The sequence below is a fragment of the Stegostoma tigrinum genome, chromosome 10, assembly GCF_030684315.1.
Source record: "Stegostoma tigrinum isolate sSteTig4 chromosome 10, sSteTig4.hap1, whole genome shotgun sequence".
Lineage (NCBI taxonomy): Eukaryota > Metazoa > Chordata > Chondrichthyes > Orectolobiformes > Stegostomatidae > Stegostoma > Stegostoma tigrinum.
Window position 1 is genome coordinate 42,687,092 of NC_081363.1, and position 13,607 is coordinate 42,700,698.

General features: G+C 39.6%; 1 protein-coding gene across 9 annotated transcripts in view; it reads left to right on the forward strand.

Annotated features, from left to right (window-relative positions):
• Nucleotides 1-13,607, forward strand: part of LOC125455776 (inverted formin-2-like) — a 56,160-nt gene that overhangs the window by 17,198 nt on the left and 25,355 nt on the right. For all 9 annotated transcript variants that reach the window (XM_059649136.1, XM_059649134.1, XM_059649131.1 and 6 more), the window contains 6 exons: nt 1,889-2,004; nt 4,937-5,096; nt 6,876-6,909; nt 7,187-7,328; nt 10,768-10,903; nt 11,956-12,726. In XM_059649136.1, coding sequence (XP_059505119.1) covers nt 1,889-2,004; nt 4,937-5,096; nt 6,876-6,909; nt 7,187-7,328; nt 10,768-10,903; nt 11,956-12,726 — 1,359 coding nt within the window. The remainder of the gene's footprint in view (nt 1-1,888; nt 2,005-4,936; nt 5,097-6,875; nt 6,910-7,186; nt 7,329-10,767; nt 10,904-11,955; nt 12,727-13,607) is intronic.

The window sequence follows — 13,607 nt, forward strand, 5'->3', positions numbered from 1 at the left end:
TTTTTTTGATATCAGTTACAAAGACAAATGATAATGAGAGAGGAAGAGTTGTTTTGGAAACCAGCCAAATCACACTAGCTTTCCTACAGAACTCTGCTGGGTGACAAAAACTTATCAAACTTTAAAGCTAACTAAATAAAGTTGACAGGTGATGACCTAGAGGTATTCACAATAACAAGGTGTCGAGACAGAGTCTCAAGCAACTGTTCACACTGGTGGATGAATTGAAAGCAAAAATTACCTGCGACATCAAGAAAATTGTTCTTCTTTGCAAAAAAAAACACGTGGTATGGTCTGGGAATAATTGCCCAAGGATATGTTGAAGACAGCTTTAATTGAGCTTTCCATAGGAGAATGATAATAAAATGGATCAAGCAGTGCTCCGGGCAAAACATAAGCAGTACCAAAGAGGTGGCACGGGCTCATTAGATCAAGAGGGACTCAAGAGTACCGCAGCTATTTTACATTTCAATAATTCCAAGTTCCCCAAGCATTTTCAGAACACAACACAAAACTAGTTTCATAGTTTTAATTTTCCAAAACAGGAATAGTAGAGATTTATAGACAATTCTTTCAATCAGCATTTGTTATCATACAGATGCAGCATTACATGTTTACCTAGTTATTTGATAGAACTCATTAATGTAAACTACTGCATTTAAAAAAATTAAGTCACAAGGGCATTGAATCACTACACTCGAAGTTACTCAATGAGAAGTCAATCAATTGAAAGTCATTCAAGATTTTTCAGTGCTCATGCAAAATAATAGCTTGAATTTTTGCTAACACTGAGAAAAGAATGACACTTGCTATTCATTTGGCTGAGAGTTGCCCATTTGTAGCTGACATTTCTTCTTCACTCTTTAGGTGCCTGATTCAGCACGATGCCCTCTACAAGGCTGGATGCCACGTAAATAAAAGCAACACAACCTATTCAACAACCCAAAATTATCCTTTCAAAATCTGCAGATTCCAAATCAATAGTTATAATTCAGGAATAGACAAAATTAAAACGATTGTTAACAAAAAAAAAACAGGATTAGAAGCAAACGTTTCTTTTAGTAGTTTCTCAATTTCCAATAACTGAGGGTCCGAGAAAGCTTATAAACATAATGTTTCCAAGGCCATAAATATTGTTCAGGAGTGAACCATTGAATCCCGACAGTGCAGAAAGAGGCCATTCGGTCCGTCAAGTCTGCAAAAACTGTCCACAAGGATTTCATCCAGATACACCCCTCTATCCTCACAAACCCACATTGACCCAGTATGACCCTAGGCTGCACATGACAGGGAAGTTTAGTCTACCCAGTGTCCTTAACCTTCATGTCTTTGGACTGTGGGAGGAGATTGGAGCACCTGGAGAAAACCTATGCAGACACGGTGAGAACATGCAGACTCCACACAAGGATGGAATTGAACCTGGGTCCCTGGTGCTGCGAGGCAGCAGTGTTAACACTTGAGCACTGTGCCATCCCATTTATCCAATGGTACTTCACCTACAGCAAAATGTTCCAATCTAGATTATCCCATCATGTGGAAATCTATTGGTGTGGTATGTATGCAAGTTCACACCATTGTGGTAATTTCTGTCTTGAGTGTATGACAAGAACTACAACAGCATATCCTAAGGAGAAGGATATCAGACGCCACGTTGCGGGTTTTCACATTTATCAGTATGTATGCATACATCAGGACTTGCCTTCAGATTTTCTCAATTACATGTGTTTGTGATCTCCAAGTCTACTTTCCCCCCCACTACAAATACCAGGCCAACAAATTTTAAACAAAATGGAGTAGGAAGATCACGAACAAGAACAAGCAGGTTATAATTATAAATATTTTTGTTTCTTTTGTGCAAAGTACTGATCATGTTAACTGTAATTCACAGCTTTGGACACAGCCAATATCATGGTAAAGAAACAAGTGTTTGAACTGTTAGCAGCACTATCCATCTACTCACCGAAAGGTCACCATCTGGCCTTGGACGCGCTGGAACACTACAAGGCAAGCTACTTCTGTTTGAAAATTACTGTTCAAGGCATTACACCACACACTATGTGCACCCACATGAACACCCTCATCAGCAAACTTATCCTTCTATTGAATCACTTGACTGTCCAAGTGGACAGGAACACACGTCTCCATTTAACAATATTTGAATTCTAGTAGACAAGACACCAAACAAAACCTAGTGAAAAAGCAGCCAGTCACAGACATTAGAGATAGTAAGAACTGCAGATGCTGGAGTCAGAGATAACACAGTGTGGAGCTGGAGGAACACAGTAGGCCAGGCAGCATCAAAGGAGCAGGAAAGTTGATATTTCAGGTGAGGACCCTTCTTTAGAAAGGCTTTGCTGCTTAACCTTTTATATTTGAATTAAAATTCAAAGTGAATTTTCTTCACAATGCTGAGGTACTAAATAGTACTAATTCCCTTGGCCCATTTCCAAAATCTATAAGCATTCTGATTAAATGCTAACTAACTGTAAGATACTATGAAGGCACAGCAATTTTGTAACAATAAAATGTCATGCAGAAATGTCCCTTTATAGTCACTTCAAGAGAAGCCTGGATAAAGTGGACATAGGGAAGATATTTCTACAGGTAGGAGAGACTAGGACCAGAGAGTACAGCCTTAGCATGAAGCGATGACATTTTAGAGCCAAGATGAGGAGGAATTTTTTTTTCAGCCAGTGGATGGTGAATCTGTGGAACTCGTTGCCGCAGAAGGCTACGGAGGCCAAGTCATTGAGTGTATTTAAGACAGAAATAGATAGTTTCTTTGTTAGTAAGGGAACCTAGGGTTGTAGGGAAAAGCCAGGAGAATGGTGGAATGGGGTTGAGAAACATATCAGCTCTGATCAAATGGCAGAGCGGACCCTGCTCCTAAACCTCATGAACTTAAATTATACAATGTTCATTTATTCGGCAACAAGCAGTAATTGCGGCTTTCTAAAAAAAAAACCAAAAAACCTTTCTTTCAATGGATGGATTTTAATGCCTTCTCTCTGTACCCTCCCGTTAGCTAAAGGCAGTGCAGATTTAATCGGTTTAGCTGTTGTGGAGTAATGAATGCACTGCCTTCCTACTTTTGCCCAGGAAAGGCTCATGAACAGTTCACTTCTCATCACCAATTGAGGCTGTTAAGTGGGAAATTAATGCCCACTTGGCCTCTTCCAAGCACCACTGGTATTAACTATGGCAGGAAGGATTATTACCTAATGGGAAACCCAAAAATTCAAGTTCTTTTGAGTTTACTTGTAGGTTCCTAGGTTAAATTCTTTACGAGCAGGCAGTGAATGCCCGAATCCTGGCGTCAGGAAGGCGGACCCCACTGAGAGCCATCTGTCATTTTTTCCACAGACCCCCCCCCCCCCCACGCTCTGCCAGCCAGCAGTGCCCATCCCACCATCACCACTTATTGTTGGGTCCTTTTCTGATTGTGGTCTTCTGTTGGATGTATTGCCAACAGCTACCACTAATCCCAATGGCACTGAACACAGTGGAGACCTGTCAAGTTCTGGTTGTTTGTTGGGAGGGAAAGCAGAAATCCCTGAGCAATACTCCTTAAATTAAGAGACATAGTTCCATCATTGGTCTGTGTAATGAGTAGGCCACACTGTCACCCAGATTGAATTCCATCCAGTGGATCTAATGATTACCTGAGAGAACAGTGGTGAGTTTTCCCTCACCAGACCTCATAACCTATCACAGACTTCACCTTTACACACGTTCTCAATAATTTAGAAGGTTTGTATTTACAGATAAACTTGTGATAATTGTGTCATTTCCCTCACCAGCCAGCTTTTGGAACACACGCGTTATTTTACCAAATTAGTAATCCAGAGGGGCCTGAATTAATGACTCAGACATGAAATCAAATTTTATAACGATATCTCTTGTTAAAAATACAAAACGTGCAATAAAAAGATTACGTCAGGAGTGGTGACTGTAAAAAGCACAAATCACTGGAAATCTGCAACCCACGTGATCTTGCCTGTATTCAACTTCAGATCCACAGCATGACATTGACAATTAACAGCCCTGTGAAATGGCCAAGCATGTCCTGTCATCCATGGTAACTCAGCATCTTCAAGGAGGTGGTCAGTAAGCACTGGTCTTGCCAACAACCTCTACTTGATACCAAGTCGAAAAAAAAATTGCTCCACCACTTTCAATATCTTCTGCACACATCATCAGAATAACCTGTTACTCAAAATTGGACTATCCATGCTTTTGCCTTCCATTTGCCACACTGCTTCTTATATGAGCAATCTGCTCAACTAATCACCCACTCCCTCTTTTGATGCCAGTAAAAGTGTTTTTTTAAATTATTACTCTATCCTTTATGGCCATCTTCCAGTGTAGACTCAAGTCCAAGGGAAAGTAATCTTCAACAAACAGTGAACATACCTGCAAAAGTTATTCTTACCAGATCTGGCAGAATCACAAAGAGAGCCATCATTCCTTTCTGTCAATACCACTCCCGACTCTTGATCGTCCTGGAAAGCAAAATATGACTGTCTTGTCCCACCTCCATCCTCTACTGTTCTGTTGACTCCACTTTCTCCATCACCCACCACACATATTTTCAGCAGTAAAAGCCAGTCCTGATTATCTTTACCATGAACATCAAAACCATCCAACTGCCCCTCAACTCCCTTCTTGCCAAGTCAAGCCTTCCCAACACACACCTGCCATAGCCTGAACTCGCATCTTTCTTACGTTTTCTCTGTTCCCTTTCATTCCTTGTCTACAATGTCCATCTGCATCTCTTTTAACACCATTGTCCTAGAGTGCTGATCAAACTTCTATTCCTCACCCATGCTAACTGCTATTGTAGATAGCTCTCATTCTTCACATATAGTCAAGGCAATCATTAATGGAAACTTTGGTTTATATAAACATTTAATTTTCTTTGTTTGCTTCTCAATAGACTGCAAAAAGTCAACAGTATCGATTCAGCGTTATCATGAATGAACTTCAGACCACAGATAATATTCCATATATGACAACACTCATGAGTATCATCAACGCAATCATTTTGGGAGCTGAGGAACTGATGTTGCGTGCAGAGCTTCGGAATGAATTCATAGGTACAAGGCTCTATTTGACACAAGTCAGTGTAGTTGTAGTTCTTGTGGTTTACCCATAGTGCTGTACAACTTCCCAAAAATCACTGTTAACTACAATAGAAGGAACATGTATGCTAAACATGAAGAGTCACCATTTCATTATGATAAATAAACATCTTACTGACTTTAGACAGAAGACCTGTAATAAAAAATGGGGGTGGGGAAAGAGGGGAAAGTTGGTCCAGCACCTTGTCACTGAAAGATGATTCCTCCAAAAGTAGGTGGAATACCCTTGGTGCATTCTTTAAATGAATATAAAAATCAAAATTATTTCCCCAAAATTTTCCTTCCTGCTTGATGGAAAAAGAATAAGTTGTCCTGTAATTAAAATTATTTTGAGAAGCTCATTATCTCAAAATAAGCTTTTAGTGAATCTAGAAATTTCCCAGGTTTCATGAAATTGTTTCCACTCAAAATTGACAGTACGATCTGGAGTGTAACATAACAAGCAAGTCTTTATACTATACTTTTTTAAAAATGCATTTTCTTTTAATTAGGGAAAAGATGGAATTAAAGAAAGAAAGAAACAAGCAAAGAAAGAACAAGATTTTATTTTACATAATATAGTTCTAACTACTTAGCAGAATTTATCACAGCCTGGAACTGAACAAATAAAAGGATTGTGAAACTTTATTCCATGAGTTAACAACAACAATCATGTGGTAAACCTCAAAGCTTCTGCTTTTTAAAAATATTAATTGGAAGTTATTTTTAGATTTAAAAAAACTCAGATTAAACACAAAAGTACATTTATCCTATTTAAATTTAATGTTTCACTTCCAATAAAAATACTTTAATACCTTTCCCTCTGTAAAATGATTCCCTTTCTAAACTTAACAGCAGAGATAGCTGAAAAACAACATCATCTGAAGCACACTTATATTAAAAACTCCAAATCATCCCTTGCAGAACAATGTATTGTTTTGGCCTGCACTGACAGACAATGTTTAACTTACTCAGATATAGGACCAAATGCAACCACCCTTCTTTCTGTTACAATTAATTTACTTCACTCTAAGTGATTTTAAGAAGGGAGCCTTTACCATGTAGCTAAATCATTTCCTAACCTAGCAGACAGATGTCCTCAATTAGGCAATTATACCTCAACTGGTTTCCCAATGGTATTCAGATAGGAATGCTTTTGATTCTAAGCAGTTCATTGTCTTGGCTCTGACTTCTATTGGTAACTTCCCTTAAAGTGATATATTCAGAGTTATATAACAGTTAACTCAAAACTGTTAAATGCCAGCTTTTAAAAAACTTAAAGTATAAATGTGTGGATAACTAATGTGTTATTTCAATACCAGTCATTTTTTTCACGCAGTCAGATGTGAGAAATGTCACTTTAAATGTTAAATGTACACATTTGTATTGATAAACAACACCTGAAAAGTTTGGGGTCTGGCTTTTCCTGAGTTACTCACCCTATGTTGGAACTGTTTTCTGTGCAGAAAAGTAACTGTTTGCTCAAAATAAAAAAACTACAAAATAAATATTAGCTTTAGTTTTAGGTTCTTTTATTCTTCCTTTAACTAAATTGGTTACTCCAAAGCAAAGCCAAATATTAAATCACTGTTTTCTTGGCTTGTAATTTGCACTTTCAAGCTGGGCATGGCTTCACATAAGTATTGTTGAAAAACAGTAATTTCAAATCCTACCATGACCCAAACCATATTGGTTGAATCACTTGGATTGTGTTTGTTCTACACCAAATAATTTTAAACAATTATTTGTTTTTAGGTCTCCACCTGTTGGACTTACTGCCATTACTAAGGTATGAGTTAGTCATGCAGATTGTATAATTTTTTGAACAAATTTTGTTTCATGATTCTTGAATTTGGCTTCAACTGTGCTAATCGCAACCCATTAATCATTGTGTAATTTCAACTGTGATTTTGTATTTTTGAAATGATAAATGAACAATATTTGTTTAATCCTCACGTTGCTTTACTATCCTGCTTAAGCCACAGGATGGCATTATCTGACAATGGTAATGTTTTGTTTGAAGGAACTGCATAAAAAGTAATCAGTATGGTTATGCATTATTTCAGGGAAAAAGATGAGGAGGATCTGTTGGTCCAATGTCTCACGTTTGAGGAAGCTAAAGAAGATGATGATGAAGAATTAATGAGACTCTATGGTGGTATTGATATGACCAGTCACCAGGCAGTATTTACAGCATTGTTTAATAAGGTGAGAATTTGGTTTACTGCGGATTTTTTTTTAAAGATACAAACTGTTTTACTATTTCCGTTGTTAGGACAAGTGAAATGTCTTTCAGTGACATTTAATTCCAACTTGATTGTCCTGGAGTCCTACAGCATTATTAAAATGTATCTTTAAATCTGGCAAAGTCGGTTGTCCTCATTCTAGATTAAAGAATTGTCAGAATAGGACATTCGTAGCCAAGGTAATTATAAAGTGGCTAAAAACAGTGCGGATGCTGTAAAAAAAGGAACAAAAACAGAAGTTGCTGGAAAAGCTCAGCAGGTCTGGCAGTATCTGTGAAGAAAGAATCAGAGTTAATGTTTAGGGTCCGGTAGCCCTTCCTCAGAACTGTGTCACCGGACCTGAAACATTAATTTTGATTCTTTCTTCGCAGACACTACCAGACCTGCGGAGCTTTTGCAGCAAATTCTGTTTTTGTTCCTAATTATAAAATGGCATAAGGTGATACCATTTTATTTATTCTTTTTTAAAGTTAGCATCCCGGTCCCCACTTCCTGTTCATTCATGGGATGTGGGCATTGCTGGCCAGGCCAGCATTTGTTATCTTTCTGTAGGTGCCCTGGAGAAGATGGTGGCAAGCTAACCTCTTGAAAGTTGCAACCCATTTGCTGTAAGTAAACTGACAATGCTGTTAGAGAGGGAATTCCAGGATTTTGACTCAGCACAATTGAAGGGTCGTTAAGAAGTATTTCCAACTTAGGATGGTGCGTGGCCTGCTGCCCTTGACTTTCTAGATGATATTCATCGTGGGATTGGAGGATGCTGTCTGAGGAACTTTGTTTGTAGATGGTACAAATTGCTGCTACTGAGCATCATTTTTGAATGGAGTGAATGTTGGTGGATGTCCTGGATGGTGTCAAGTTCCTTGAGTGTTGTTGGAGCTGCACTCATCCAGGCAAGTGGAGAGTATTCCATCACACTCCTGACTTGGAAACGTAGAAGCTGGAGTAGGCCGTTCAGCCTTGTAGATGGTGGACAAGCTTTGGGGAGTCAGGATGCAAGTTACTTACTGCAGGATTCCTAACATCTGACCAGCGCCGGTAGCTGAAGTATTTATATGGCCAGTCCAGTTCAAATTTTGGTCAATGGTAACCAACAAGATATTGATAGCGGGGAATTCAGTGATGCTAATGTCACTGAAGATCAAGGGGTGATGGTCAGATTCTCTCGTTGGAAATGGTCATTTCCTGGCTCTCTGTGGCATTTGTCCTACTAGTTACAGCTGTCACTCACCATCCATTTCTGAACATCATGTTATAATCTGTAGAGACTGGTGCCATAAGTTACAGGATACAGCACTATGTGAAGTTAAGCATAGAAGCAGAGAAAATCAGAAATGCATAGAACATTTAACCCTTTGACTCTACTTCACCATGCAATATAATCATGGCTAGTCATCCAACTCTGTACCCTGTTCTTGCTTTCACACCATTTCCTTTGATTCATTTAGCCCTGAGAACTATAACTGACTCCTTCTGAAAAACATTCAGTACTTGGGCTTCAACCTCTTTCTCTGACAGTGAATTCCACAGGCTTACCAGTCTCTGCATATAGAAACTTCTCCTCATCTCTGTCCTAACTGGTTCTACCCTGTATCGTTAAAACTGTGATCCCTCGTTTTGAATACACAAGCCAGCGTGTACATCTTCTTATTTTCATTTGTAGCTTATTGTTGAGAACTGTGAAATAGCATCAATGACAATCAACTATTTATTACCTCCCAACAAAATTAGAGTGATTTGTACTATAATTCTTCACTGTTTTGCGGATCCTCTAATATAGCCACTTAGTGAAATATTTGCCTGCTGATATATAACACCTTTACAAATTAAAAACCTACTTCTAGGGCGTTATGAAGTAGCCTCTCAAATTTATGATGTGGAGGTGCCGGTGTTGGTTTGGGGTGGACAACTGGTGTCCTGTGATTTCTGACCTTCTCAAATTTATGGTCGCGCTGATTACTCTGTACTGTGTACAGAAATATGAATTACGGATGGGATCAGGCCTTGGTCTGCTAGAATACCACAAGCTAATAACCCTCTGACAAAAGAAGTTTTCTTTGTCTGCATTGAACTAAAGGTCTCTTACTTTTTTTTGCATTCCTGGTTCTGGTTGCTACTGCTGGAATTTAAAAATAAATATACCACTTTGACCTGAGAAGAGAAATGGGTAAACATATACTTTTGAACGTGGAAGCCACAAGTCTTTTCTTTTTAAGGCTAAACAGATGTGTACTGTATAGCCTTGGGGGCTCACTTGCAATTTAATTCCACATTTCCAAAATATTCTCTGTGGCCGACGCTAATGGATCTGATTTATGGTGTATCAGTGAAGCAAAAGTAATTACTTATCTACAACACTCACTCAAATAGGAAAAATGAATTAGTAAGAAATACAAATGCACTGGTTATCAGAGCTGCTGGTAAACCTGAACAATAGAGTCCAGGGTTTGCAAGTTTTATTTTACCTTGAGTCTTATAGAAACAACCTTGCTTTAAATAAGAGTGTTCTGAATGGCCATAAGAAGAAGTGATCTTGGGGTGCACATGAATATAAGAGCAAACTTTGTTTTAACCGGCACCTTATGAGCTAGCACTCTGGCAGAAGTTATATACCTCATACCACAAAGTTTACAGAATTATTCTGTCCAATTATTGTAGTTTTTATTTCAGTGCAAGTATGCTTGTTGTTCAATTGGATGGCCACGTAAAACACCGATAGTTGATTTAATTTCGCATCAATTTCTCCTCAAATACTGTGATCTACTGTGATGCCCAAGTTGTCAATTGAGGGTGGAATTGAAAGGGCTGTTTGCCAGCAAGTTTTATTGAAAGCAAAGTTGCGCTACTATTTAAGTCATTTGTATTTACTGTATAAATAATGTGTAACAATGATGTGTACACTCCCTGCATTGCATTTCTATTATTTAGTGTGTATCTTTACATTGTGTGGACCTGTTGATTATCCCGAATGTTTGATCAACCAGCACACTCCTGGTTCCGTAAGTGCTGGATAGTAAAAGGTTTGTTGTATTTAAAGTGAGATTGGTTGCTTCCAGTTGCGTAAAGCAATGGTTGATTCTACTCGGACAAGACCAATGATGAAATGATTAATTTCTCATGAGAAACATTAACAATACCATAGCTGTATTCACTGGAGCAGCAGAAATTTAAGTGCAAGTGTAATCAAAATCAAAATCACGAATAGTTTTAAGTGGATGAAAAGTGAAAGATTGTCTCCAATGGCATGTGTAATGACACGTAAGTATATGAAGACCAATCAAGCACAACTTTTAAGAACACAAAATTGGAATGTGCATTGGTATTTCTGGTATAGCACAATGTGTTGAAATGCCTTTCCTTGATGCTTACTTTCTATGATTTTATTTAATGTTTAATTCCAGGTGAGCACCTCACCAGTGTCTACTCAGCTGCTGTCAATTCTGCAGGGGCTTCTGCAGCTGGAGCCATCTAACAGTGCCCTGCTCTGGGAAGCATTGGAAATCTTGGTGAATAGAGCCATTCTAATCGCTGATGACAGTAAGGGAGTATTTTTTTTCCACAGTATTTGAAAAAAAATTTAATTCTTACACATTTAAAAGATCACAATGAAGGGGTGAGGGGGAAAGATCTAAGCTTTGAAGGGTCTAGGCCCGAAACGTCAGCTTTTCTGCTCCTGAGATGCTGCTTGGCCTGCTGTGTTCATCCAGCCTCACATTTTATTATCTTGGAATTCTCCAGCATCTGCAGTTCCCATTATCTTTGATTTTAACTGCCACCGGTTAGATTGGCTAAGTGGGACATATATCACTTAGCAGAGAGATTAATGATAACCAGGGGAGATTAATTTAAAGTAATTGGTAGAAGACCTCAAGGGGATTTGAGGAGTAATTATTTTGCCTAAAGAGTCATGAAGAATTAGAACCCACTCTGTCGAATGTGTTGTGGAGAAAGAAACCTTCATCATATTTTAAGAAAACTCTTGGATGTGCACTGCAGATCAAGGTAGAAGATGAAATTGAAGTGGGTAACTCTTTGTCAAATGCCGTTGATACAGTGGGATAACTCGCTTCCTTCCATGGTGTGAAGATTTCTGTGTTTGACATAACACGTGGTGCTGTCCCCATGACAAAATAGTTAACTGCAGCACCCCGAGTGCTACTAAACTTTCCAGTCAGGATAGTTCTGATTTTGATTCTTTGTAAGAATTGATCTTTTCTAGAGTAATGATTAGAGCAGCCCCAACCACTTTCCTGATCCTGGTCCAGGGCGAGATGGAAACTAGCAGGTTCTTCATACTCCTGATGACCATAATCACTCTCCCCTTGGAAAGCACCTAGTCAGCTATTCTCTTACTATATTCATACATGGCAACTTACCACATTGATGTAATAACAGAGAGCAGCTGACCTTTGTTAATTTAAATCCTACTATGAGTCGATGCCTTTAGGAAGTGAAGAAGAAACTTTATTTTTAAAAATCAACTTATTTTAAATATAAAATTTTAAATGATTGACCAACCCTAAAATGGTTTCACAACATAATTGCAACATGGTTAAATATTAATCCAGTTCATTTCTCTTTCTTTACAGCAAATGAAGAAAAGGATGTTGGCCCTATTATGGAAAAACTTGTAGTTAAGAAATTAGGAAAAGATCAGTTGGTGAGACAAAATGCTAATAAAAAAGCCGTTGATAGAGGTATACAGACAGAAATGTCTGAGCCCATGACATCAACTGCCATAAACTCATCAGATCCAGCCACCCTTCCAGCTAACCAGATACCTCCTCAGCCCTGCACACCACTTGCACCTCCTCTTCCAGGCACTACCAGTGAACTTCCACCGGCCCTACCTCTCCCTGGTGCTGGTGGTGTCCCTCCTCCCCCTCCTCCCCCACCTCCCCCACCTCTCCCTGGTGCTGGTGGTGTCCCTCCTCCTCCTCCTCCCCCACCTCTCCCTGGTGCTGGTGGTGTCCCTCCTCCCCCTCCTCCTCCCCTACCCCCATCCCTCCCTGGTGCTGGTGGTGTCCCTCCTCCTCCCCCTCCCCCACCTCTTCCTGGTGCTGGTGGACCACCACCCCCTCCCCCACCCCCGCCTCTCCCTGGTGCCAGTGGACCACCATGCCCTCCCCCACCCCCACCTCTTCCTGGTACTGGCGGTCCCCCTCCCCCTCCCCCACCCCCACCTTTTCTTGGTGGCATTCCTCCACCACCAGGGGCATTTATTCCTGATGCGCCCATCGTGCCACTCCAAGCTGGCAATCTGTTAGGTTCATATGCTCCACCTAAGCGACAAGTTCACCGCCCAACATTACGGATGAAAAAGCTGAACTGGCAGAAAATCCCTTCAAGGATGGCTTCAGGTATGTGTAGCGTTCACAGAAATAAATTTTAGTGCAACCTTAAAGGGTAGTAGATACACTATAAATAGAGGTAAGACTGAAATGAGCAGGAAAGCAGTGCTGATTATGTTACCACTTGAAGAAATTCTCTAAAGGTGGTGGCAGAAACCAATCCAACTTTATTGTGTCATCACAAGATACTAGCCCTAATGTATTCCTATCCCAGGAAGGCCTGGCTATATTTTAATTAAGCCCAGTATCCTGTTTTTGACAACCCTTCCTGACAAAGGCCATCCTTTGTTCTATCCCATGGTGATTATGAAACTTGTGACAGTGTATCCATTCCATCCTCTGCCCAGTTTTCCTTCCTGAATCATTCTCCCAGCATGGAAGCGCCCACGTACTTTTCTGTTGCAGTAACCCATTGTACTTTCAGATTTGTTTGTCTCTTTCACAGGTTGTAGGGATTTCTTGCCTTTCCTTAATTATCCTTGACCTAATTGGCATGCTAGACTGTTTTAGAGGATGATTTCGAGTCAGCCACATTGCTGTGGATTTGGAGTCACACACAGGCCAGAACAAGTAAGGATAGATGCCTTCCTTGCCTAAAGGATGTTAGTGAGCCTTAGGACATTTTACAACAATAGTTGATCGTAATGGTGCCTTGAAATTTCTCCAGCTGCTGTAATAGATTTTGAACCTGTTCTCCCAGAACATTTGCCTACTAGTTCAGTGGCAATGCTACTATGCCATTGTCTCCTCAGCTTCAGCCTATGCACAGCACTTTCCAACTTCAACTGACTTTTTAATAATACTCTTTAAATTTGCTTTGTATACTTCTCCTTTGCACTGTTAGGTCTGGTAAGCTATCAATTAATTAAAACCTCTTGAGTCTTTACAAA